Raw genomic sequence first — 26,421 nt, 5'->3', positions numbered from 1 at the left:
TTGGTTAGAAAGGTGGCACTAAATACATATTACTTAAAAATGAATTTAATTCTGAACATGTCATAAGGGGAGTTTTATATAGCTCATCAACATCAATGTAAAATCATTTCAGGTTTTATCCTGGTGACTTGTGTTTTTGAAACTGGGTTTACTAACCTTCTGTGTTCACAGTAGGGCCATCTAGATTTCGCTGCCAACTGCTCTCTATGCTACTACAGAGATTCTCCCTGGAATCAGAACGGCTACAGCAATTGCCAAGGTTGGAAGGGGGGGGGGGAGATTATGGTTACAGTTCTTAGATCATTAAATAGCTTTCAAAACTTAAACCATACTATAGAACATCTGCAAAGGATTAGAAATAGCCTCTCCTTCCTTGCTGAAAGGTTTCAGAAGGTGATCTTAGGTCTGTATTCAGATATGGGGAATTCATTAGTTTTCTTGATTTTAATTCTGGCACTTCAATCCTGTCTTCCAAATGTTCCTTTCATACTGCAATACCTGCTGCATTATGGAACTGTGGCTTTTGGGCCTGCATATTATGCTAAATTTCATTCACACCAGTGGCCATGGTGTGTGACATAATGAGCAGCATCCTACAATGTCACTACTCCCAATCCTTTCTTCCTGAAGGCGCGGAGGATGTTCTGTCTTGACAAGCTGAAAGACCTGTATAGACAGAACTATCAACTATCAGAAGAACACAAGGCTGAATTCTCCCCAGAATTTTAAAGAACTTAAATGCAGATTGCAGTTTAGAAGACAAGTTGTACACTATTATCTACTGTATTTTAAGAAGGCAGGCAATTCGTATGCATTGTAATTTTTATTTAACAAACAAGTGACAACACTAGAAAACACATTGATAACCAGTGCTTCAGCAGTGAATGTGGGTTCTAAAAAAGGTTCATTAAGATAAATAGCTTGGTTAAGATTCTAAACCATAAGTTTTATTCCTTCCAGGAATGCTGAAATGCAAGTGTTTACAGCTGCAATTCCTTACCGGAACTTCTACACAATATTATTATCAAATATAATCAGCAGTTTCAAAATCAATACTTATAAAAGCCATAATTAACACTTATTAGTAGCCCCTTGCAAATTTATTGCTTTGAGTTAAACATTCCTCAAGAAAAATTTAGAAACTTAACACTAACTTCACAGAACCCATTCATTCCCTCACTCAACCTTGGTTAACACTGGAAGCAAAATAAGAGAGACTTCCCAAAGGTGTTTTAAAATGGAAAGCTAACACAGAACTATCTCCTCCCCATGACTTGCAAACACACTTTAATGTTACCACTTAGAGCCAGTAGAAGAGCAAAAGTTGAGAAACATTTTCCAGAAGTTTAACTGATTACTTGTAAGAAGTTTATACAAAAGGAGATCATTTGCCTTACATGTAAAAATCTGTTATTTTAGAAGAAGGCATACATGTCATAATCTCAAAGGAGAAACAACACACTTGCAGGTCTCTCGATACCAATGTGCAACAGCAAATTTTTGAATTCAGCAATGCGTCAGAAATCTAATAGCATTCAGTGTTTACAAAACATATGCATACTGATGGTACTTGTGCCAGTTGAGTATCCACCCGGTCCTTCCATTCACATTTATGCAGCATCAAGTGTTCTGTCGAGTTCACCATCTTCAGAATCATCATCATCAGAAGCTGCTGAAGGTACACAACCCAATCAAAAACCTTTCTACCACTCTAAGGTACAGGAAGCAATTTTTAATTTGAACACGAACATGTTTAACATAGCATATATGTAATTTTAATTAAGTGTTTCCAAATAGAATGCTTCCTAAATTGAAAACCACAGTCATGCTTCACAACACACACACAAATCTTATCTCTTGAACTGAAAATGGAAAAACGCCTACACATGCTTATGCTAAAATGAAATCAATATTTAATGAGCACCATGAAGTAAATGGAAGCAAATGTGTTTTAAACCCAATGCATGGGTGGGGGTAAAGCTTTCAATTTTATTGACGAAAAAATTGAAAATTATCAGAGAAGTCACGTATTTCTGAAATGTCCTAAGGTAACCTATTTTTTTAATTGTTAAAATAAGACCATCATACTTTTTTTGTACCCATTAATTGTATCCTTTAAGCAACATTTAAGAGGAAATTCCCAATCACCACAATAGCCTAGTTTCTATTTTAACCATTTCAGTCCAAAGTTTTCTAGGAAGTCTATGAGTTCTATCCAACTAAGTCATACTCAGAGCAGACTCACTAAGATCAATACACTCTAATTTAATTCAATTATTACTGTGGATTTATTCAAAGTATGCTTATGCTGGATATAACTCTTTGCACGATGCACTGTGTGATTTTGCTTTCATTTGATGTACAAATACATGTACATGGAAGGCACTATATTAACAATAAATGACATTTTGAAACACTTTCAGCAGAAGCAAAGGTTAAATCCACGTCCCTCAGAAAGGAAAAGTTGCTAAACAATTATTATTCTTCATTAAATTTCTATACTGTCCTTCAAAGATTACAGGGTAGTTTAAAATAGAAAAAACCACAAAAATACATACCATAGTAACACACAAAAACAATACCCCCCCCAAGTTTAAAAGGCCATAGATTGTTTAATTAGCCAAAGGCCTGGGAGAAGAAGAATGTTTTTACCTGGCGCCTACAGATATGTAACGAAGGTGCCAGGTGAGCTTCCCTGGGGAGAGCATTCCACAAGTGGGGAGCCACTGCAGAAAAGGCCTGTTCTCGTGTTTCACCCTCCAGACCTCTCGTGGAGGTGGCACACGCAGCAGAAGGGCCTCTGATTACGATTGCAGGGTCCAGGGCAGTTCATATGGGAAGAGTCTGACTGAATCACTTGTGTTTAAAGTATAATACATTTTCTAAATAGCTACCAAACCAGTTGCTCCCACCCAAAGTGTGTCAGTGGCCTACACATTCCCAAAATTCATTGAAAAGGAAGCAAAAAATCCATTAAGTAGAATAAATTATACCAAACAGCTATAGCTGTAGGAGCAGCAAACTAGAAAATGGTATTTAAAGAGGGCAGCAAAATGATTTGCAACTATTGGAAACTGATTAAAGGAGGGTAGATAGTGTTGCTCCATAAGAGCAGCACGGCTGAAATAAGAACATATGAGAGAGCTTCAAGGAAGAGAAAAATAAAGGCAGCTGGTTCCTGGCAATACTATATTTCTCCTCTCTACAAATACAAGCATTTCTGCACAAACACTGAAGAAGACATTCTGCTCTACGAGCCAGCTCACAAATTCCTGGCTTCTGCTGTAATCAGGGTTTCATCAGCTCAAGCAGAACCAAAAGAAGCACACAGCTTGGACTAATTCAACTTCAGTTGGTATCAAAGACTATTGAGATTCCTACTCATTGGGAAGAGAAAAGGGGGCATGGGAATGTACAGCTGTAGGGTTTACAGGGAACAAGAAACTACTAATAACTTCAAGTTTAACAACTGTAAATGCTCACCTCTTTTTCTTCTTGCTGATCCACTAACGGGTTCACCACAGACTGTATGGCAAAGCAACTATAGATCTCAGGCCCTCCTCACTAACACTTCAGCATAGATACATACTAGAGACTGCTTACTACAAACATGCAATGTAAGTTACAGCTATTCTACTGGTGCTATAATTGGCTAATGCATATTCTGTCCAAAATGCAAGCAGAAAGTCAGGTGGTTTATACTAGACATGACCAAGTTAGTCATCACCTACAAAGCAGCAGCCCTTCCCAAAAATGTAATTACCTCTAAAGGACACCTCTCTACAAGTTACTTAAGATTTCATTATAGAAGTACACACTCCTGAGAACCTGATTACGTTATTCGGAGGCAGACATTAGGAGACAGCTAGACAAATTCCTAATGTCCACCTGAAAGTCAGATTGAGACAGTAAGAGGTTTCTCTTCATTCAGAATGGTCTTGCTAAAGGGAACAAACCAGTCAAGAATGAGTGCTTTTAATGGACTCTTTTCCCTTTCAGTTTTATTAGGTATACCAGTCACAGCTGCGTGAAAATTGCACATCAGCCAAGTACTCAGCATTATACATCGCAAGATACGAAACAAGAAAAAACTTCATCTTTGACTTTTAAATGAAACTAAAACAAGCAGAAGCCACCTACTTTCAATATCATCCATGTGTGCTTGAAGAGTCCTTGCAAGATTAATAAACTAGAAATAATACAGAAATAAGGCAGTTTTAAAAGTTGTAAATCACCGCAGGCCTGTAAAACAATTCATAAACCCCAAAGCATATATATGCCATGGAAGAATTTAAGTTTTCCCAATAAGAACAGTCTGCTACATCAGGCCAATAGCTTATGTAGTTCAGCACTCTGTTCTCACAGTAGCCAACCAGATACCCATGGGATTTCCAGCAACTGGTAGTAGGAGGCATGCAGCCTCCAATAGTGGAGGTAGGACACAGCCTTGACCATCCAAGCTGTTGGCCATCCCTACCTGTTGTGGAAGCAGATTCCACAGAATGACTATGTGCTGTATATAATACTTTCTTTTGTCTATCTTGCTAATGAAGAGTCCCAATTAGCCCCATGAATGCACACCTATAGAAAAACATGTGAGCTGGGCCAAGGGGGTGAAGGGATACTGATAATCGCAGAGGCTTTAAAAGGGCCCAGGAAACACCATCTGTATCTGTGAGCCAGAAATTCACACATGTAAGTTTCTCCACAAAAATGTGGGAATGTGCATGGCTAAAACTGACCCAACAATTCACATGTTAAGTTTCTTAATGCAGAAGTTATTAACTGCATGTAGAAAAGTACTGTATGAGCTAGGCCTTAGAAATGGACATATGTTGACTGTGAACCTACTTGCAAGTTTCAGTCTAGTTTACTATATAGACAAGATGAGCACCGTCTTTAGTTCACGGAAATACATGCAGATCTTCAGATCCAAAACTAGAACAATGATTTAGAATGACTGGATTTGGGGTTTTTTGAATATTTGTCAAGGACACCCTTTGAGCAAGCAAGAGTGTAAGAAAATCTTACTTAAGTACTATAATTGTAACACAATGAAATCTATCATTAGATGAAACTCCTTGTTCAGGAAGGAGTGGGTGTTGAGAAAAACTTGCATAGATAGTTGTCATTAACTCCTGCTTATTTAGTCAATCTTGATAGCACCAGCCATCCAGGGGACTTTGCTAGAGGATAAAATAAAATCCTTTCCCAAACAGGCACATTTCTAGGGATTTTTATTGGTCAATCAAGAAAAAATATAACAAAGTCTGCTCAAAAAAGGTATCAAGTACTGGAAAGTGGATAGAACAGGCAGTGGGTCAATTTATCTACAAGCAGAGGCTGCATGGGGCTTCGTAGTTTGGAAAAAAGGGCAACTACAATGATGCTCATGAGCCCAAATAGGCATATGAGACTTTTTAGAATAGAAAAATTAATGCATGTTCATGGAGGTTATGCTTATCCTCCACTTTCCTTTACCAGTAATGTACCAGTACAGGTGGCCAACCTGCAATCTAGGGACTGCATGCAGCCCCCAGCCTCATTTTATATGGCCCCCAATGCCCCTGAAGCTGCCCCATTCTTCCACCCCATCACTTCCTTTTTTTCTCTTTCGATGCAATTTCAGAATAATTTGGAGTAGTGTTTTATTTTGTAAAAATAAATCGGTGAGTGCTGGTAGTATTTTTATTCCCAGATGTTCAAGAACATCTTTTCCATAAATGTGTGTCTAGCATAGTAAAGTAAGGAAGTTATTACTTGCATGACCAGTAGTTGTATGTGTTTGTTGCACTGAAACCCCCCCCCTCTATATACCAATTTGATTGTAACCATATAAAACCCAGTGGGTCTTACTTCTGGTAGACCTGTATTAGATTGAGAATTCTTATCTGAGATAGTCATGGATGCAGGACAGCCTTTATTCCAGATTAGTTTGTGGCTCCACCCATCAGCTCTGGCCCCACCTACTCTCTGCATGTGACACACAAACTCAGAGACATTGCTCCAAAGGAAATGTAGCCCACTCCTGCTATATGCTTTTTCTTGTCCTTGGATCCCAAGATGTTGCTAGACTACAACTTTCATCATCCCGAACAAGTGGTAGTGCTGGCTGGAGAAGAACGGAGTCCAGTTGAGGATCCAAAGCTGGGAAATGCTGCCTTAACGTACTCTTAATCAACTTTAAAAATACATTCAGATACTACAAAATGCTTATTTAATCTCCCCAATGTGTGTGGCTTTGTTTGTTAAGCAGTACTTTAGGAAATAACTAGAACCCCATATGCAAGCAGGAAGGACTTGTGCCAACAGAACATGTGTACATGGCTGCATTTCCTATATAACATCTCCAGAGGGTCTTCAGACCTTTGTGAGCAACTTTGGGGCATGAGAGACTGCAGCAGGAATGAGCAGAAAGCCCCAGCTGGGAGTGTGGCTTTTGATTCTGACCAGTACAAAATTCGAGAAAATATCAAAACATGCTTTAACAGGTGTCACAATCTGCTTCTGCCACAGAAGCTGTTTGCACCACTTACTTACCCGGACACGTGTGTTGGCCTCACTTGTAGTTCCCAGCATATCTGAAAAGCGCTGTTCACACAAGTGCAACAATACTACAAGGTAAAGCCCAGAACTGATAAATTCATAGTCTGCCTGGAGAAAGAGGGTATCATCAAGTCAAACATTTAAGTTGTCTTAAATGCACAATGAGTGCTGTTTTACACTGATTATTTTATCCCAGCACATGCAGGAGCATTATTGCTTAATATCCATCAAAGATTTCAATCTTAACATGATTGCACTTTTAAAGAAACTGCTTTGTAATGACCGTTCTTCCAAGTAAATGAACACCTCACTAAAATGACTAATTCTATACTTAAGTAGACATCTTGAGAAAATTGAAAATGAGGGCCACACTAAATAATGGGAAGTCTTTTGGGCTCCTTTCTGCAAAACAAAGGGTGCCCTTGATAAATATTCAAAACTCAAACTCTAATCTAAATTAAATGTAATGATTCAAATAAGCATAAAGTATTAAAAAACAGAAGCAAAATGCATTATACATTTATAAAACTTATATTGAAGCTTAATACAACTTGGTGTTTATATAGCAATGAATATGAGACACAAAAAGGTTTCATCTGCATATTGGTTAGAAAGATGCACAAGTATGTTATACCTGTTTGACAGGGAGGATTCTGTCAAAGACACTAGCAATTTCATTTGCTGGCAGGTAGGCTTGCACATGTATGTCACGCCCCCCCAAAATGTTCTCAGACCTACCCCTCGTCTTTAAAAATTCTCCTAGCACCTCTTGCAAAGCCTATTTTGTAAAATTGTAGAAGGGAAATATATTCAGCATCAGCACACACACTGCTTATGACTAATGCCCCATTGATGTCTCCTTACTTATCAATGGAAACTAGCGCTGCCCTCTCCAAGTGCATATAAAGCCTACTCAGATATTCATTAATGGTGTCTGGTCCTATCACCTCCCATGACCTTCCGCATAGTGCATGGGAAATGGAACTGCAAGTACGTAACACTTTTTGCTTCAGACTGAAAATCCTCCCCGTTATTAGAAAGCTACACAATCTCTCACTGAGCAGGGAGGATTGTGACAGCATTCAGGTGAACTACACTCTCCCTTCAGACTCCATGAGGGAAGGTCAGCGTGGAGGAAGGAGGACACTTTCACAGACATATTATTAAGAGTTCATCCTATAGACATCTTTTGAGATAAAATTGCACTGTCACTGTCAGAAGACAGTTTGTTTCTGCTATTCCATAATCCCAACTTTTATCTTGGACCACACAGCAAGTGAGGTCACTTTATCAATGATGTTCATTCTGGCTTCCCATTTATTTATTTTTTGCATTGTGTCTTAGGAACGTAGGATGCTGCCTCATACTGTATCAGACCACAGGATCCATCTAGCTCAGCATTGTCTACATGGGCCTGGCAACAGCACTCCCAAGGTTTCAGGCAGGGGTCTCTTCCATTCCTACTTAGAGATGCTGGGGATTGAAGTCAGAACTGCCTGTATGCAAGGCAGATGCTCACTGAGTTACCGCCCCCCAAAATTAAAAAATTAGAACACAAACACACAGACACAAAGCCCAAGATATACACACATGTGACAGAGTGTTATTCTAAACGGGCATTGTAGATATCAAATGTAGTTTGTGATTTATTTAGGACAATTAAAAATTCAGTATCAAATTTGACCTGAATTGATATTTTCTTCTAGAAAAAAAGTGTCCCGAATCACAGCACAAAACTGACACTTACCAAATTAGCCAAAATATACTAACTTGTTCATTTGCATGTGCTCTATGAAGCTCATGGATATCAAAATTGTCAAGATTGAGATGCAGCTTCTCTTTGCACAGCTCACAAGTAGTTACTGCTACCAGTGAAGAACCTGAGGGAACAAGGGAGTTACACTTTTTGTTTCAGAGTGAAGGCATTCTTGAGTCAACTGGGCATATGAAAGCACACTAACAAACAGAAAGATAGGTTTATCTTTGTTTATATAACTGAGCCATTAACAAAAAATAAACATGCAAGGCAGAATACACTGGTGCCAGTGATCAAACAGCCGTAAGTTTCAGCTGCATGACTTATGTTTCGCAGTTCACTTACTAGCATCATCATATTCTCCTTCATTGAAGCGTATAAATTTATGTACAGATTCATATAAGGGGGAGGGGGCAGGTTTGCTAACGCAGTGCTAGCAAAGTCCTTCACTGGTCAAAGAGCCCCGGCCTCTTTGAGCCTTCTCTTTTTTAAAAAGTGCATCTCTAGCCCTTCCAGGAAAATGTTACAAAACAGAGCACAGGCACTCTTCCAAGCCAATTTCTGTGAAATGACTCAGCCTGGCTGCTCCCACCTGTCAGTGGTTTTAGCCAATGAATGAAGTCAGAGTTGTGATTGGTAAATGAATAGAAATCCTTCAGGTCCTAAATAATTGCAAATCTTCCCCTCCCCTTTAATGCAATTTCCCCGCTTCTGTCTTAAGTTCTAGTCCTTTGAATCGCCATAAATTGCCCTTTCTTTTTCCTCTAGCAACCAGGATCCATCTTTCCTGTGAGGGGTTCATCTGAGATTAAATAGATCCTATAAATTATTTTCTGCAAAATTCCTCTCCCCGCTAAAGACAAATGTGAAAACTCTTCAAAGAAATTTAGGCATGTCTTCTGCTGTGCAGGAACTAAGGAATAGGCATTCATGAAGAATTCATTATATAGTTCAATGCAGTACAACTGTATACATAATCTACTCAAAAGCAAGCTTTTTTCTTTAATGGGGCTTACTTCCAGGCAAGTGGGTACAGGATGGCAGCCTAGAGTTTGGATGGGTTGGCAAGGGGAAGGGGAGGCAGGGTTCTTGTGCCTTTAACAGTTGTATAGCAGTAACAAATTAAACAGATTAAGCATTGTATAGTCTGAAAATACAACTATTTAAAAAGCGTCAATATGACTATTATCTAACATTATGCTAAGGCATGTCCCAATGGCGGCCATCTTGTGTTATGCCCCGCCCTATGGAGGCCATTTTGTTACTGGTCCCACAACACTCTCAAAATTTGAAATATGCCCCCTTATCCAAAAAGGTTGGTGACGCCCTAGCATAAAGAGTGTGGTATGTCTCTCTATGGTCATATATACACACAAAAACAGAAATAGAAACATAAGTAGGTATTTGAAGTCCCCATTGCATCAAGCCGTCAATGGAAGAGCAACTCGGGAGCAAGGAAAAAAATCTTGTCCTAAAAAGGAGTTGCCTTACCTGAGTTAATCTTGGATTGTAGCCACTTTTTCATACACTCCTGGTGAACATAGCGCAGACTTCCAGTGCATTTACATGGCTCTATTAAGAGGTTAGTAGCAGAAGTAGACGACATCTGACAAATTCTACATAAGTCTCCCTCCTCCTCTTCAGAGTCCTCGGAAAGGAGGCTAAGTAAGAGGAAACAATTATTATGCAGAAAAAACTTGGAATACACTTTTCACATGTTAACGCATTAATCTGAATCACATTCACATGCGAGACAATCACGAAGCTTTTCCCAACCCAAGTTATTAATGGCACTGAAGAGAGACCATTAACTAGGGGGTGTATACCATCTCTAGGAACATTGCCTTGGATCCTAACATTCCTTGCATGAACAAAAGAGGTGATATTCACCAAATGAGACTTGCTGCCCTCTCTTCCATCTACAGCCCCCTGCACATCCCCTAAGTCTGCTCCTGGGGATTGGGGAGCATTAAGAATGGTGTGCAGGGCTGCAGATGAAGGCAAGTTGGCAGAAAACCCCACCCCCACCTCAGTTAAAACGGAGGAGCAATTTAGGATCAAAACCAACATTTTCCAAAAAAAAAAAAAGTTGAAGATCTCTTGGTACATGGTATCAGTTTTATAATTGATTTAAAACTCCATTTAAAAAGCTATGGAAATAGTGCTTTTACCTCTCTTTAATTTTTTGAAGCCTTTCAGGGTCTCTTGAGGATGGTATTTTTAACTTGTCATTATCTTGCCCATCAGGCTGATTCCAGCTTGAAGGAATAATATCGACAGTTATCATAACATTGTCAGACAAATTACTCCCCAGGGTTGGGGGCACTGCAAACCGGAAGAGAGAACCAGGAAACATTCCTGATATTCCTGAATTTCTTCTACCATGCGCTGAATCTGGCCCAGAGGCAACAGACATAGCACCATTAGGTACTGCAGGTGTTGGTGGCCTGGCAGCAGGCCTGAGGGATTCACTTTGTGCTTCAAGAGATACCTCCCCACCAGGTTCTCTTCTTCTGAAAAGATGCAGTGATCTAGCTGGTGTTTCAGAGGTAGAGGTTCTTGCAGTTTCATCTCTTCCTTCTCTTCGTCTTCTGGAAAACAAAGGTGTGCACCTGTTCCTCAGGGAAGATGATAGCCAAGAACCTGAATTTCTACTTTCAGAATCGGGTCTGTAACTTTCAGCTTCCGAATCAGAACTAGGATTTGATGAAACACCCGACAGGCCCCATCGTCTTCTAAGAAAGCTAAATCCCTGAGAAACATCAGGAGTCTGCCCTTCTGTGCCTTCAGAAGTTGTAACTGTGTTAGTAGCACTAGCTTGGGTAGAAGAATGAGCTCTTGGAACAGTTGAATCTTCAGAACCTAATGGTCTTGAAGTCAATGAGTCCTGGCTAGACCTTCTTGAGAAAAATGTTGATGACATACTAGAAGCTAAACGAGACAACAGTTGTCTTGTTGTACGCCTTCCTTCAGTATCTGCAGGAGGCTCACTCAGTGACCTTTGGGATGGCATAACTCTTTCGGAACTGTTTGAGGAACCGCTTCCACTTCTCATGGCACCAAGGGTAAACTCTGGTTGTATATTCCTTTCAGAAGATTCTACTTCTCTTGGGACATAGTTAGATCTTGAATTCCAGCTATGCTCTCGAGAGAGTAATGATGACTGATGTTCAGAAGGCAACTGGCGGTTCATGGATGTGTTCAGCCTCAAAGAGCTCAGTGAGTTCTCTTTTGGTCTTGCTCCCTGTGCATACGAAGCAGAAGATCTTTCCTGAAGATCTACAATAATAAGAATCACAAAAAGCAGTAAAATACTGCTATGTAGATAAGACTAACCAAATATGATTATTATTAACTAGAGCCCAAGAAGTGCATTTTTAACTAGACCCCAATTATATGAATTTTTGCTCAGAAATAAGTCCACTGAATTTAGTGGGGCTTATTGGCATGTAAGTATGCTAGAGCTACAACCCTTGGTCTTGCTTAGAACATGGTTGATTATATTGATATATGGCATTTTTAGCATGCCCTTCTTCCAAGAAATTCACGACAGCATACTTGGTTCAGCCTTCCCCCTCCCCATTTTATTTTCACAACCAACATTTGAGAAATTAGTGTGCAGTAGCAACTGGCCCTATTACTCTGGTAAGTTTATTTATTTTCTGTGTATTTCTATTCTTTTCTATTCCATAAAGATAATATTACAACAACAACAACAACAACAACAACAACAACTGCCAGCCAGCATTAACTATGTCTTTTTATTTGTGACTATACACATGTATGGCTGGCTGTAGCAATTCAAAATTACTCCTGGGTTTATTTTCTCTATAGCGACACACCAGCAGAAGACAAGAGAAGCAACAAGAATTAACATTTCTAAGTTTTTGAAATTGTTTTGACCAAATTTGAACCATTCCCACCCCCCCATCTCTTTTCTTATTCTACTTTTTTGGATGTGACAGCTATTTTGTGTTAAATAGGCCACACCCTTAACAGCAGCCATTTTAGGACTGGCACCCTCAGCACTTTCTCAAAATTCCAAATGTGCCCCCAAACCTAGGATGAGCATACCTTCCTCCCACAAATGCATCCCTGGAGACAGTGCACAATTAGGAAGCCATATCCTTAGTACTGTTCAATAATGCTATTTTATTAGCTTAAACTAGTTACGGGACTAGAAGTTGAGTTTTTTTAAAAAAACTGGCCCAATACATTCAACCCGTAAGGATTCTTTAAGTAAAACTTTGCCGTTCACAATTAGCAACATTCTAAACCCCCTGAAATTTCTATCCTGCCATGTGAGCCAAGAACAGTGTCTTCATCTAAGCAAAAACAGATAATAGACTGAACCTCATAAATAGAATGAAACAATACATACATGATGAAGATGAAAAGTCACCATTTCTGTGACTACAGTCCACAAGACTGCTAATAGATGGTTCTGTTCTTTCCAGCTCTCTCCTCTCTCTTGCAAGTTCAGTTCCTAATGATCCAAGTACCATGGATGAAGATCTGGGTACATCGCTGTATCTCCATGGGGAATCTAAAATCAAAAAGTGAAAAACATATGTATTCTTGCTTCCTTGATAAAAGTCTTAAACACACAATATTTACTGCTGTGTTTTTAGGCCTGATTGGAATACACTTCTCTCTTCTGAAAATTATGCACAACAATATAGTTATTGTTATTGTAATGGCAATATTGCCATTACTTGTCGATCAGTGAAAGCCACTCTATACTAGAAACTCTGGTTGTGGAATAAAAGCTTTATATGTATTTCATTGCCCCAAATAGATATTTTAGGAGCATAATAATAGTATCTGATGCTATATGCACCTGATGAAATAGACTCAACCCCACAAAAAGCCATAACATTTGTTAATTTTTAAGTTTCCACAAGACAACTGTGCTTGTGTAAGAGCATGGATAGCAAGAAGCTAGCTTCAGTATAAAACAAAATAAATACACATCATTTTATACCTTTTAGCACATCACTTACCTGAAACTGTGTTTAAACCATTATTTCTCACACTAGAGGTAGATGTATAAGAAAGTTTAGGTCTCTTAGAATCAGTATCCTGTTGCTGGCTATGCAGTCTTGAAGAATATGATCCCTGAGTTCTTTCAGATTCGCCAAACCAAGAAGATGTAAGAGGTGAAGATGAAGATGTAGACTACAAACAATGTTTTGAAAGGTTACTACTTTTCTGCAAAATACTGGGCCTTAAAAAAATAAGCTAGCAGAATATTAAATCAAATCAAAGTGAAAATGCTTGGGTTATATAATGAAAAGGGCTTGTATGAATGAGATTGAAAAAGAGCAGGCTTACCCTTAAAAGTATTAAAAATAAGTCTAATATCTATTGGTGATCTTCCCTCCCTCTTTTTAAAGACTTGGGAGCAAGCTTCAGAATCAGAGATAGTGCAAAGGGCTCCAAGTCCAACAACCAGAAACACAGGATTTGATATTTCTACAGTGGTACCTCTAGATATGAACAGGATCCGTTCCGGAGCCCCGTTCACATCTAGAAGTAAATGTAAGTAGCGGTGGCACGTCTGCGCGCACACGCGCGTCGCTTTTCGCCGCATCTGCGCATGCGGAGAAACCCGGAAGTAACGCGCTCCATTACTTCCGGGTTGCCGGGGAGCGCAACTCGAACGCGCTCAACCCGAAGCGCATTCAACCTGAGGTATGACTGTATTCACTGTTAAGTAATACTAGTTAAAAGGTTTTTTCTTACTATTTAGACAACATGGTTAGATCCATTCTCAAGGATATACACAATCCCTTTAGCACAGTTCAAGGTTTTAAAGAAAACAGTTCAATTAGCACAGTTTCTCTTAAAACTGTTTTTAAACTATCATTCATTTTCACATTCAGAAGCTAATGTCTTACATGCTCTGAAATCTTCTCGGATTTTAATTTATGCATTCATGTGGCTGCCCCTTAAAATGTCATCAGACACAGAAAGCCATAGTGCAGCTCCTGGTTGGAACCAGATGTGACATTTGTTAACACCTGCTCTTTTTATCTGCATTAGCTGCTGGTTTGATTCTAGGCTGAATCTGCGTCAAATTTTCAAGTCTTAATAGTACTATCCTAAGCATGTCTCCTCATGTAAAAGTCTCACAGAGTTCAGTGAGGCTTCTCCTGGCAAGTATGTACAGCAGCAGGGGGTGAAGAACCTGTGGAAATTCAAATGTTGTTAGACTCCAGCTTTCTTCAACCCCAATGGTTAGGAATGATGGCAGTTAATAGTGCAAGATCAGAAGGGCCATATGATCCCCACCCTTGGTGTACAGGACTGCAAACTAAATGACTGCAACCTAGACCCTGAATATAGTAGGAGTGCCTTTCCCCAGGTTACCACCTTCACCCACCTCCCATTTTAAAATAATCTGAAGAATTATAAGGTACCATCACCAAGGGAAAGGTTTTCATCTACTAGCAACAAAGCATTTGCAGCAGTAGCATTGCTTTGTCAAAGCTGTGCAGAGCTTTTAGGATGCCTCTCTGCTGGTGTTAAGCATTTTTCCATGTATTCTATTTTGTTGTAATAGCTATGTGGTTTCATATTTTATCTTTTGGAAGCCACTTTGTGATAGTTAAAGCAGAATATACATCTAAATCTAAATTAATAGTTAATTTGGGGTCTTAGTGTGGGAAATAATGCCAACTCTTTAAATTAAATTTAGCACTATTTATATCAAATATGAATATGCTTGTGAATTTATAATTGTGTGCTTATTTTTTATTATATTTCTCTATGTTAGAATTGTTGTTGTTGTTCTTTTTGTTATATCCCACCTTTTTCCCTGACAAGGACTCAAGGCGGCTGCAGACACATGTCTCCATCCTTAATTTCCCTTCATTTCTTCCACCCCATTCCCTGCTTTCTGCTCACAACATGTTCTCTAGCACTTACACAGAAATGTAACTCACAGAGCAAAAGTTAGAAACTTCCAGACTGAATGCAGATACTGAAAAAGTGAAGTTTGCACTGTTTGTTACAATGTAAAAAGTGTTGTTGTTGTTGTTTGGGGGGGAAAGAAAACAACAACATTTCCTGAACAAAATCAAGAAATAACATATAAAATGCTGTACTTAATCTCCATATTTGGAGGCCACCCCAAGAATGCCTTCTCTCATGTCTGCCAATCTAACTGCTTCTTCAGATGAGAACAAAAGTGGAGCTTCCGTGCCCAATGGGTAAAATATTACAGGGAAAGAGTTGTTAGGCAAAAACTAAGTAATTTGTGGGTAATGTTCGCAAAACAGGATTCTACAAAGTCCATAATGGCTAAGCACAGATACTTACAGATGCTTGGATTTTTCTAATACAATTCTAGGCATCTTAGTTTCCTAAGAGAAAAAGCTACATTTCTGCAATTCAACTGCAGTCTAACACAAAACTAGACAACTGATAACATTTGCAAATTTCATTGAAACTTGCTTACAAGAAATTAAATTAATGCGACTGCAAACTTGGAAAACATTTAAAATAAATATTTAGGATACAAACAGCTCTTACCAGTCTGTTTCTGCTTCCCAACAATCTTCCAGACCATGGACGATCAAGTGTTCCTGAGTAGCGAGTTGGAGATGAAGCTGGAAGCTTCCATGGGCTTTCATATGCTTCTCTTTCTCCAATTGCCCAGTCTCTACTGGAACTATGCAACCGACTAGAATCCTACAAAGTAATATGGTCACATTTCTGCTCAAGACATCAAGTTGAGTTCCATCTATGGCTACCATCCTTACCATCCTTTTTTTAACCATACCATTTTTAAAGATTTCCATTCTTGGACTAAAGTACAAATCCTAGCTTTTATAAAAATCATAAGTACATAAAAGCTATGTTTGTACCCAGAGTATTACACTTTGGATAATGTGAAGCAACTCCTATACTTTTTTGGAGGAAGGACGATTACTTTTATAGATTTGTGATATACCACAACTATATATACACAAATGAATGTGTCCCAGTAGGATTTGTACTTTAGTCCAAGAATGGAAATCTTTAAAAATGAACTCAAGCTATCAATTTAAAAGCTGCAAATGTTGGGTGTCAGTTCGGTGTACTTACTTACCTGACAGTTAAGTACTGTTACTCTACTAGATTCCTTTAGACTAAGAGGAATGAATATCTTGCTAACAGTGTATCACCATGGTGTCTACTGCCTGAGGCTGGTTTGAACATTGCACCAGGCAGGATAAAAGAAAATATGCAAAGCATATCTATCATCACAAATGAATGGAATTGCAATTAACTGCAAGATTAGCCTGCCAGGGACCTGTGGCTGGGAGTACAGCAGTGCTGGTGTGCTTAACACTGATATACTGGCAACCAAGACCTAATTTGGAGCAGAGTTTTACAGTACAGTCAATGGCATCCTGCTGTACTGCATTTTTTAAAATATTGATTTTACACTGGTTTTATTATTGTTCTGTGTTGATTGTATTTGTATAGCAAGCTCCTTCAGAAGGATGGGTGGGATAAAAGAATAAATAGTAACATAAATAAATAAAATTTATATGCCACACCAGGAACATGGTACCTGTACATATAAGGTCAACATTCCCAACACAATATTCGAAATGTGTTACAGTACGTTGGGTAAGGAACAGTCCAGGAAAATTCCCTTGTGAGGAAGAGCTATCTAGTATGACAGCATTTATTCACTTCCTTCCTCACGTTTGCCTTTCCAGAAGCCCTTAAGTGGAAGATGGTTTAAGCCAGGCAAAGTTTGTTCATCTTACATTTCATTTGGGCCACATTTTGACATTTCTGATACTCTGAATATTCATTTTCAATTATCCCACTGAAATTATCCAAACACCCATTAGGTGTTTCATTGAAGGCCTAATAATCACTATCGTTCATGGATCACTCTCTCAAAAAAATCCAATAGAATATTACTTGTAGAATGTCTTGTAGAATATTACAAGACATGCAGCTGAACTTGCTACCCTGATACAGGCTTTTATAATTTCTAGGCTTTACTTCTGCAATGAACTTTAAATAGGCTGTCCATGAAAAATGACTTCAAAACTTCATCTGCTACAATAACCAGAACCATCTTTTGACAGGTATTACAAGGAACACTTATTTAAACCCTGCGCTGTTGCAGCAGCAGTAACTGCCTATATACTATCAGACCAAATTCAAAATGCTGCTTTTGACTTTAGTGTCTGGGACCAATATACCCAAATGACCATTTCTTTCAATATCAGTGCATATACCAGTACGAACCACAGGCTTGTAGTGTTTGAATGTGACTCAAGGCACACAGCTATCTAGATATTACCTTTGTAGTTCTGGAATGCTCTGCCTACCACAGTGAGGAAATTGTGTTTTTTTGCCCACCCTCTGTGAGGACTGCATATGTTTTCTATTGGCTGATTTCTCTGATTATTTTTTATTTTACATAAGCAGCTTAAAATGCTTTGAGAAAATGGCCTTAAAGCATTTTAAATGTTCTATTTTGGGCTAAGAAAATATGACTATGAGCCCCTTCCTACCCATGTTTACTTAAAATCAAATAACACTGAATTCAATAAAGCATCCTTTCAACTGAAGGATGGTAGTTAAATCTCCTACTTACAGGAAGCATCAACTAAGTTTCTAAAGTGTTGCAGGAATGCAACTCATTTTTTTACAAGTAGTCATACCTGTAAGACAGTCTTAAGAACATTCCCACAGGAGAATTCCTGCTTATATAATCTCCTGGAAACAAACTGAGAAAGAGCTATAATCCCTGCCGAAGTCCTTGTTTTGTAAGTTACTCTTAACAGAGAAGTGCTAAACCTTAAAATAGCCACAAGCATTTCTATATTTAGAGGCTTAATTCTGCAAATTCTTCAAAAAAGATAGCTAAAACACAGCACCTACAAAATAAACTATTTCCCAATACCACTTTTCAATTGAAGCCAAACCCTGTTTTAGGATAATGCTTTAAAATAGCAATACTGCACTATGTAGTCTAGCGTTCTACACATACAGAATACAAAAAAGTAAACTTGGAAGAGAAATTCCAAGGCCACATATATATTATTCTAATTATGGACAGTATATTGACAATATAGACAGTATGTTGGCAATTGAGGAAAAAAGAAGTGTTTTTTCCAGCAGTACAGCAGTTGCTTGCTTGTACTGTGAAGTTATGGAAACAAGCCAATCTTCTTTACTAAGAACTTATCACCAAATACCTAGCATGCACTACTAGTGCTGCATTTGCCCTGTAGGAAGTCCGTCCATCAGGTGGGGAAGGAATATAAGTGGCAGAAAGAATGTTTATATGTTGAACTGGAAAGTGCAGGTCACAGAATGAACTCAGTGAGCTTTGCACTCAGAGATGGTCATGTGGTCTCTCAATGGACCACCCAATAACAGGGACAGGGATAGCATTATATTGTTTAAGGCTAAATGGCATGTACTAATATGGAAAATAATAAAAGGTGTTATTTGTACATCATTATCATGGGGCTAGGCTAAGTCTGCCACAAAGCACAGGTCATCTCAGTTTTCGAGTTGGCAAAGAAGTTTTATCTCTGCCCTAATACCCCTTGGGATTATAGCCCAACCTACCTTACCCCACATTAATGCACCCATCCTGTGAGGGAGAAGATATATATGGTTTGCATGCCTACCACAGTTAATGCTATATAAAAATTAAGCTTATCCCTATAAAGTAGCAACTAAAGAGTAGAATGTAGCCCTTATGCTTTGTTCAGATTTAAAATATATATATTTAGAAAATGCATAGCCTGTCCTTCCACTGCAGTTATAATACTCGGGGAGATTAGACTAATTTAACCAAATTTACCGTTCTAAAAAAGGTGTGCAGGATTTGTGCTTGTTTCCACAAAACCTTAATTTCAGAACTCTGATGTGACAATCAAGCTAACAACACTTTTTTATTTATTTCCTTGAGATATGCGTAATACCCAAAACCAATAAGCATACTTTTTATAGGCTTAATAGCTGTAAACTTCATTCCCCTTTTTCTTTTCTTCTTTTACACTTTTTGTCACTCAGGATTTGTGCATTTGAGAACGCACTTTTAGTTGGGTTTCCAGCTGTTGTTGGACTACAACTCCCATCATACCTAGCTAAGCAGGGCCAGTGGTATGGGATGATAGGATTTGTAGTCCAACAGTAGCTAGGGAACCCACATTTGAGAAACACTGTTCTAATATATAAAAGTTACCATTAGTATCTGTATAAAAGACTAATACATGCACCTAAGGTTTAATCAGTATGAAGAGATCTGTGTCATTCACAAACTGCCAAGTGACAGAATTTCTGGTATTAAATAAATCTATCAAGGCTTCAGAAGATGTTTTTGGACATCTTATCATGATCATATCTTAACATGTTAAACAGATTAATTAAAGTTCTTTTTCCTAGCAAGGTATCCCCTTTTCATGCAACTTAAGTCCACTCATTTGTTCCTGAGCAGAAACTCAGAAGCGGAAGCTGAATGAAGCATGTATCACCATCAAATACTACTTACTTGGCATCCAGGTTCCAATCTAAGTGAAGATTCTCTTGTAAGATATGAGTCAGTTAAACTGGTTCCTCCATTTCCTGCTCCTGTCCTAGCACTTTGAGAACTGGATGGCTGAGTGGATACCCTCCTTGGAATTCTTGGTGGCTTTGATTCCATATTCTATGCAATATGAAAAAAATATTTATATTTCCAATTAGATAATGGAGCATATTCTTTGTAGTAATACAACAATACAAGTTATAAATTTATCATTCATATGGCTTGTAACATTAAGCTTTGCACAAATGTTTATACACTAACCTGAGGATCAACAAATTAAAGTTAAATCTAAGTACAAAGCAAATATATACATTTCAGAAACTTGGAAATAAACTGCAGCCTCTTAATCATTTGGTCTACTGTAATGGATAATGTCTTCTTACAGTCGCTTAACAGCAACAAAATCAAAGTCTGGACAATGCTATAACACTTGCTGAACTTTTTTGAAGAGACACAACACAAGTAGAAGTTTGGGGGCTTTAAGAACAACACCCCAAATTGCACAAGTGGCTATCCAATTAATGTCACAACAGTGGTTTCAGTTTGGGGCAAAGAGGTTCCAGTTTACTATACAGTTTTACCTGCTGATCAGAAAAATGACAGCCATTCCCCTCAGATGACATTATTCAAAGAACTGGAGTAACAAATACATACCTAGTCAAAGCTTGACAAGTCACAGCTAAAAACTACAAGGAAGCACTTACTAGAAGTAAACCTAAAGAAGCTAGCATTTCTGAAATGTATGATATGCAAGAGTAGAAAAGTCATACATGTTGAGGTATCATAATAAAGTTTCAGGAAGGTCAACACTGAGCACCTGCTACCTTCTAATAAAGTTATTAACTTGGTTATCTAGAAGAAGCTCATATAACCTTGGTAATAAATAAACTATTTCAAAAGCTGTTCACAAGATATACAGCCCTGAAAGTAAATACCCTGTGTGTAACCTAGTGGAAATGTAGCTTACTTCATATTAAAAAAACAAGAAAAAGCAAGCACACAGAGCTGTTTCAGCACTCCATCAACTCACAAATGTGCACAGACAAGTTCACTTGGCTTTGGGGGAATGAGCTTTTTGTGATTTTCTAAGTCACATACAGTTATTACTGTACATTCAGACTCTAAGAACTTCCTGGGTATCACTGCACATGCTTAGTGTCTTGCTTAAATGCAACCCATGGCCACTATACATGGAACATTAGTACGCCAACACAGCACCTGCTCAGGCCATAGACACACAGTATGCTAACATTTGTACATACCAAAGTCAATCAGAAGCCAAGTGTGTGCTATACTGCAAACGTAAATTCTTTTTGCTCATTCAACATATTTACAACAGGCAACAGTTGACAAAAAATGGTGATGATCTGCCTAGGTTCCCTTTTGTATTTTTTAAAAAAGATGACTGCCCCTTCCTCCCTTCCTATTACTCTTCCCTCAACTTCTGAGAAGTCACAACTGATGGTTTTGTGTGCAGACGCAAAAAGTGTAAGTTTCATCAAGCAGTACCTTCTGGTTTGAGCACATTCAGTTGCATCTAACCAGTTCCTTCCTTTTTCTGGCCTCAGTACCTTCCTCGTTCTTATTTTTTGGTTATGTTAAGAATACACATATAACCTTCCACTCTAAAGTTTAAGGCATAACATGCATGTTTGTCTGAGGTAATGAAGCCTCATGCTGTATTCACACGATAATGTTTTGTGAATAATGTTTTGTTTAGGACTCAAGCCAGATCAGGTAGTCAGTTATCCCAAGACTGCTTCCATGCGCCCATCCAGACTAGATGAGGACTAGATGGGCAGAAATTCAAAAAGACGCAGTGTGCTCAAAACTGGAGTTCAGTCTATACGTTTATGATTATTTTCTGCATATTGTATTTTACTCTAAGGAACTGTATTTTTTCTTATGTTTGTTTCTGCAATGACTACATTTAAATATTTTTCCTCTGTTGAACTGCTATTTTATTGCTGCCATTTAAAAGTTACGATGTCTTTGGAAGCTTTGCTCATGTCCTGCCAACAATATCCTGTACACTTCCGAACTGAGTCACTTAAAGAATATTTACTGTATCATCTACCCATTTGACTGAAGTTAATAGTCATGTAGTTTTGGGACTGCATTACTTTTTCCAAGTTTATGGGCAGAGCAATCTTATGAAGGGGGAGGGTCCTTGAAAGAGGTACCACCCCTACCCACTGGTTCCAATGGAGAGGGGAATTACAGTGGTGCCCCGCAAGACGAAAAACCCGCTAGATGAAAGGGTTTTCCGTTTTTCGATGCGCTTCGCAAGACGAATTTCCCTATGGGCTTGCTTCGCTAGACGAAAAAGTCTTGCGAGTCTTGCAATTTTTTTCGCTCCCCCCCTTTTTCTAAGCCGCTAAGCGCCTTTTAGCCGCTAAGCCTTTAATAGCCACTAAACCGCTAATAGCGCTAATCCGCTAAGCGGGTTGCTTCGCAAGACGAAAAAACCGCTAGACGAAGAGACTCGCGGAACGGATTATTTTCGTCTTGCGAGGCACCACTGTACACATTCTCTAAAATTGACATAGCTTTCTCCCAGTTCTGGAGTACAAGAGGATTTGGATTCAATGGATCTAAAGTGTCACTATATGCTCCTAGAATTACCCCCTTTCCCCATCACCAGTAGGCAGTCACAGCACCTCCTTTTCCCTGCATCTGTACAGTGGTACCTCGGGTTACAGATGCTTCAGGTTACAGACACTGCTAACCGAGAAACAGTACCTCGGGTTAATAACTTTGCTTCAGGATGAGAACAGAAATCGTGCAGCGGCAGCAGCAGAAGGCCCCATTAGCTAAAGTGGTGCTTCAGGTTAAGAACAGTTTCAGGTTAAGAATGGACCTCCAGAACGAATTAAGTTCTTAACCCGAGGTACCACTGTACTTTGAAATGCACTGCATCTCTGCATGGCTCACTGGTATCTACCTTCAATGAAGTTTGACCAATTACTGTTAGAAATCAGCTAAGCAGCCCTGATTCCCAACATAGTTCCCTAAGAGACTCCACTATTTCTTTCTCTCCCTGATTAAGTCTGTTGCTGTATTTTTATCACTGCCTCTTCTTTAACCATTATCTTATCTCTCACATTACCCATCAGCTGCTAAAGTTTTCGAAGGCACTTTTGATGAGAGCCCTTAAAAGGAGGCATTTGAGAGTTCAAATCTACCAGATCGATCCAATTACACATTCGTTTGATTAAGTACAGATACTTTGCTAATGTCATTCAAATAGTTCAAGGAACAGCTTATAAATTTGACTGAATAACTGTACAAAAAAGTCTTTTGAATGGTGCCTGAAGCTAAAAGTAGGTTTTAATGAAGTAGCAATGTAAAAGTCATGAGTACACAATGTTGAAAACAATACAAACTGTTTATCACTTGTCTTTTTTCTGTATCCAAGAAAGAGATCGTTTTAGGTAATGGGTTTGGCTGAAGTTCTTAGGAGAAAACAGAGATGCTCAGTGCAATATATAGTAAAAGTTATCAAATGTCAGCTGAAAATTACCCTTGCTGACAGTGGACACATAGTGGACACACCACTGCGCTTCACCAAACTGCTTCATCCTTATATTTTCATCCCAGTTGTCTCCAAAACAGAATGTAACCCCAACTGGGATAAAAATATCTAGGTAAAAAGAGTTCTGAAGAAGACTACTGTATTGCTTTTCTTTCCCACCCCACCCACACTCATGCTGCCATAATGTTTAACTTGGCCCCAGACAAGTAAAAACCGGAGGAAGAAGGAAACAAAACTGTCTCTAACTAAGCAAGACTATATCCAGCTAAAGAAGCCATCCTCCTTCCCTGTTTACAATGGCAGGAAAAGAACATGGCAAACAGATTCTGAAGATGGTAAAGTGAAGTTGCAGCAAAGAAAGTTGCAGCTTACCAACAAAACTCTGCTATTGATGCTGGCTCTAAGAACTTCCCTAACTTCCTCCCTGCAATATTGCTTCCAAAAAACTCTTGCAACACTGACAGTGATGATTTAGACCTACTTGCAACACACATTGTTCCATACAGAACACATCTAATTAAGCAATGTTTCTCCTGAGGGGCAAATTTTTACATCTGCATTCTCCCTTCTAATGCAGTTTCGCAATTATCTCATGCTGAGACAAAGAAGGCCGTCTTGGGGAAAACATCACAGTGTATAAATTATTAGGGAGCAAATATCATGAACTACTTCATGTTCAATGTTTCTCCAACAGGAGTCTGAACATAAAGCTAGGGCACTAATTTAGCTAAACTAATATAACAACACTTCCATTAAGTCACTGCAGCCATCTTGGGGCAATGTAAGGATTCTTCTCATCCTCATGTCAAATTCTAACATACCCACATACGATAAACATCATTACTTGAGCAAACTTAGTCAAAGCAGTTACTGAAAACAGATCTAGTTCCCTGCAGATTAAACTAGCTGTTTACCGGCAAGATAGCACTACTCCAAATTTTAGCACTAATTCAGGATGGGCTGCAGGAAACAAAACTTACTGTTCTCTCAGGCCACTTTTAAAGTGTGAGCTGGATGTCCTAAACAAGGGAGTAGTGTTACATTACATAACTGTAGTAAATGCAGAACAAATTATACATTCATGTTCATCACTGTAACATCAAGATTTTCATATACAGTGGTACCTCGGGTTACAGACGTTTCAGGTTACAGACTCCGCTAACCCAGAAATAGTACCTCGGGTTAAGAACAGGATGAGAACAGAAATTGCATAATGGTGGCGCGACGGCCCCATTAGCTAAAGTGGTACCTCGGGTTAAGAACAGTTTCAGGTTAAGAACGGACCTCTGGGACAAATTAAGTTCTTAACCAAAGGTACTACTGTATTAAAAGCCACTTCTGAGTAAAGACCACAACCCAAGTTTATCAGCTTACGCCACCTTAAACACAATACTTTTTCAATGGTGACACGGTACTCATCTGTGGGCAACTTCACCAAGTGATGCAGAGGCATGCAAAAATTGCAGCCCTGTGAGGCTGCTGACAATTTTATGCCAATGGTCTCTGTAACCCCCTTGCAGAAGAGGAAACAAGTCTGTAAGGAGCAAAGTGTCACACAATGGGACATAAGAAAAGGGAAATGGAGAAACTAGAACAAGGATCTTTCCATTAGCTTCTGGGGGGGGGGGAGAATCAGAGCGGTCCCAGAATCTGTGTCAAGCTGCCCCATGGGACGTAGCTGAGGAAGAGAAAGGCAATGCCGTAAAGGCTAGATGAGTCAAAGCTTGTTCCAGAGCATTTATTCGACATAAATAATCAAAGACGTGTAAATGCTGCTGAGAAACTAAAGGATGCTCTGGATGCACAACTGGAAATGGGCTAGGGAGACCTGGGCCTCAATTCCAACGCCCATTGCTCTCAGCCTTACCTATGTCACAGAGTTGACACGTGGATAACATAGGGAATAACACCAGGTACACACCTTGGGAGGAAGGGCAAGACATAGACCTGATGATGAAGACAAGTGGAAAGAAGTACAGCATGTCGTAACAACAGGGTAAGGGTTTGGGGGGGGAGGTATTAGAGGCTGCATAGTTATTGCCAACCCCATAACACATGTATCTCTATGGAGAGGACTAATTAAATCAACGAACCTAGTTGCATATCTGTCCCTACTGTTACTTTTTGAAACAGGCAATGCAAATTAATATGTACTCCGTGTGTTGTTGTTATGTTATGTTTACAGTGCTACGGTTGAAAACCAGTAATACGAGTCCCTTCCCCTTTTTTTTCTTCTTGGCACACTTATGGGGCGAAAGCCAGTGAGAATTTCCAGTTCCACCTGCATGGTTGGGAAGCATTTGAAAAGGAAAAAAGGTACGCCTGCCTGAGACGAATTATTTTTATTTTCTGCTCACGTAGCCATCAAGACTGCTGGATAAGGGGGGTCAGGCCAGTCCCTCAGAGCCTTACAAGGGAAAACGAGAACTGGGCCAAGGGCTCCTGCCGACTCACTCTCACACAAGATGGAGCCTCCAGCTTCAAAACGGTGGCCCTCGCCTCCAGCCCCGACACGGAGCACCGCCCCCACTTCGCCCCATGTGCCCCCCACCCCACCAGAAGAGATACGGAACACGAGACACAAGCTGCTCACCGCCGCTTGCCGCTCTCCGACTCTGCTTCCTCCTCCTCCAGCTGCTGGCTGATCCGACAATGGCGGCCGCTTCAACGCCGAGTCGAGGGAGGGGAGGCAGCCACCCAGCGCCGCCTGCCAATCACCGCCGAGCCAACGGCCCCGACTCGCCGCGAGCTTCTCCCCAAACTGCTCTCGCGAGAGCAGGAGCCGCAACCAGCGTCGACGCACATACAACACCCTCCCCCCACCCTTATCTCGTGACAATCTCCGGTGAGGTCGATGTGTGCCGAGGAGGCGCCCGGAGGCTGCCGGGAAAGCGGAAGAGCTGGTGCTTTTGTGGTTTTGTGGGTGGGGCCACACTTACCCTTGGGGCGTGTGACGTATGACGCACGTCACTTGCTGGAATGACGCCCGAGGTGCGCGCGTGTGTGTGCGCGCGCGGTTCTATCTGT

The 26,421-nt window shown here is 39.6% G+C and overlaps 1 protein-coding gene across 6 annotated transcripts; it reads right to left on the bottom strand.

Moving 5' to 3' along the window:
* Positions 1–804: 804 nt before the first annotated feature.
* MARCHF7 (membrane associated ring-CH-type finger 7) lies at positions 805–26,206 on the bottom strand. Of its 6 annotated transcripts, none has more exons than XM_081006819.1 (12): positions 25,988–26,206; positions 25,262–25,341; positions 19,824–19,979; positions 15,839–15,997; positions 13,306–13,480; positions 12,684–12,848; positions 10,474–11,581; positions 9,794–9,963; positions 8,317–8,426; positions 6,541–6,654; positions 4,141–4,189; positions 805–1,672 (listed from the first exon to the last, which is right to left on the bottom strand). In XM_081006819.1, exons 3-12 carry the CDS (start codon positions 19,974–19,976, stop codon positions 1,611–1,613), a joined length of 2,265 nt encoding a protein of 754 aa, XP_080862945.1. In that variant the 5' UTR covers positions 19,977–19,979; positions 25,262–25,341; positions 25,988–26,206; the 3' UTR covers positions 805–1,610. The 6 variants fall into 6 exon arrangements, 4 of the variants coding, with proteins under 4 accessions (XP_080862945.1, XP_080862946.1, XP_080862944.1 ...); XM_081006820.1 differs by having other exon boundaries at positions 25,262–25,315; XR_013986721.1 differs by lacking the exon at positions 25,262–25,341 and having other exon boundaries at positions 8,294–8,426.
* Positions 26,207–26,421: the final 215 nt, after the last annotated feature.

The sequence above is a fragment of the Podarcis pityusensis genome (assembly GCF_964106645.2).
Source record: "Podarcis pityusensis genome assembly, chromosome: 1".
Classification (NCBI taxonomy): domain Eukaryota; kingdom Metazoa; phylum Chordata; class Lepidosauria; order Squamata; family Lacertidae; genus Podarcis; species Podarcis pityusensis.
This window is presented reverse-complemented; position numbering and strand designations above follow the sequence as displayed.

Bases quoted from the DNA above. Each gene is read 5' to 3' on its own strand.
- MARCHF7 (XM_081006819.1), bottom strand. From the start codon at position 19,976: ATGGAATCAAAGCCACCAAGAATTCCAAGGAGGGTATCCACTCAGCCA. The intron at 12,849-13,305 runs GTAAGTGATGTG...TTTTGATTTTAG, and splicing joins TGGTTTAAACACAGTTTCAG to ATTCCCCATGGAGATACAGC. The intron at 8,427-9,793 runs GTAAGGCAACTC...TTGTTCCCTCAG, and splicing joins ACAATCCAAGATTAACTCAG to GTTCTTCACTGGTAGCAGTA.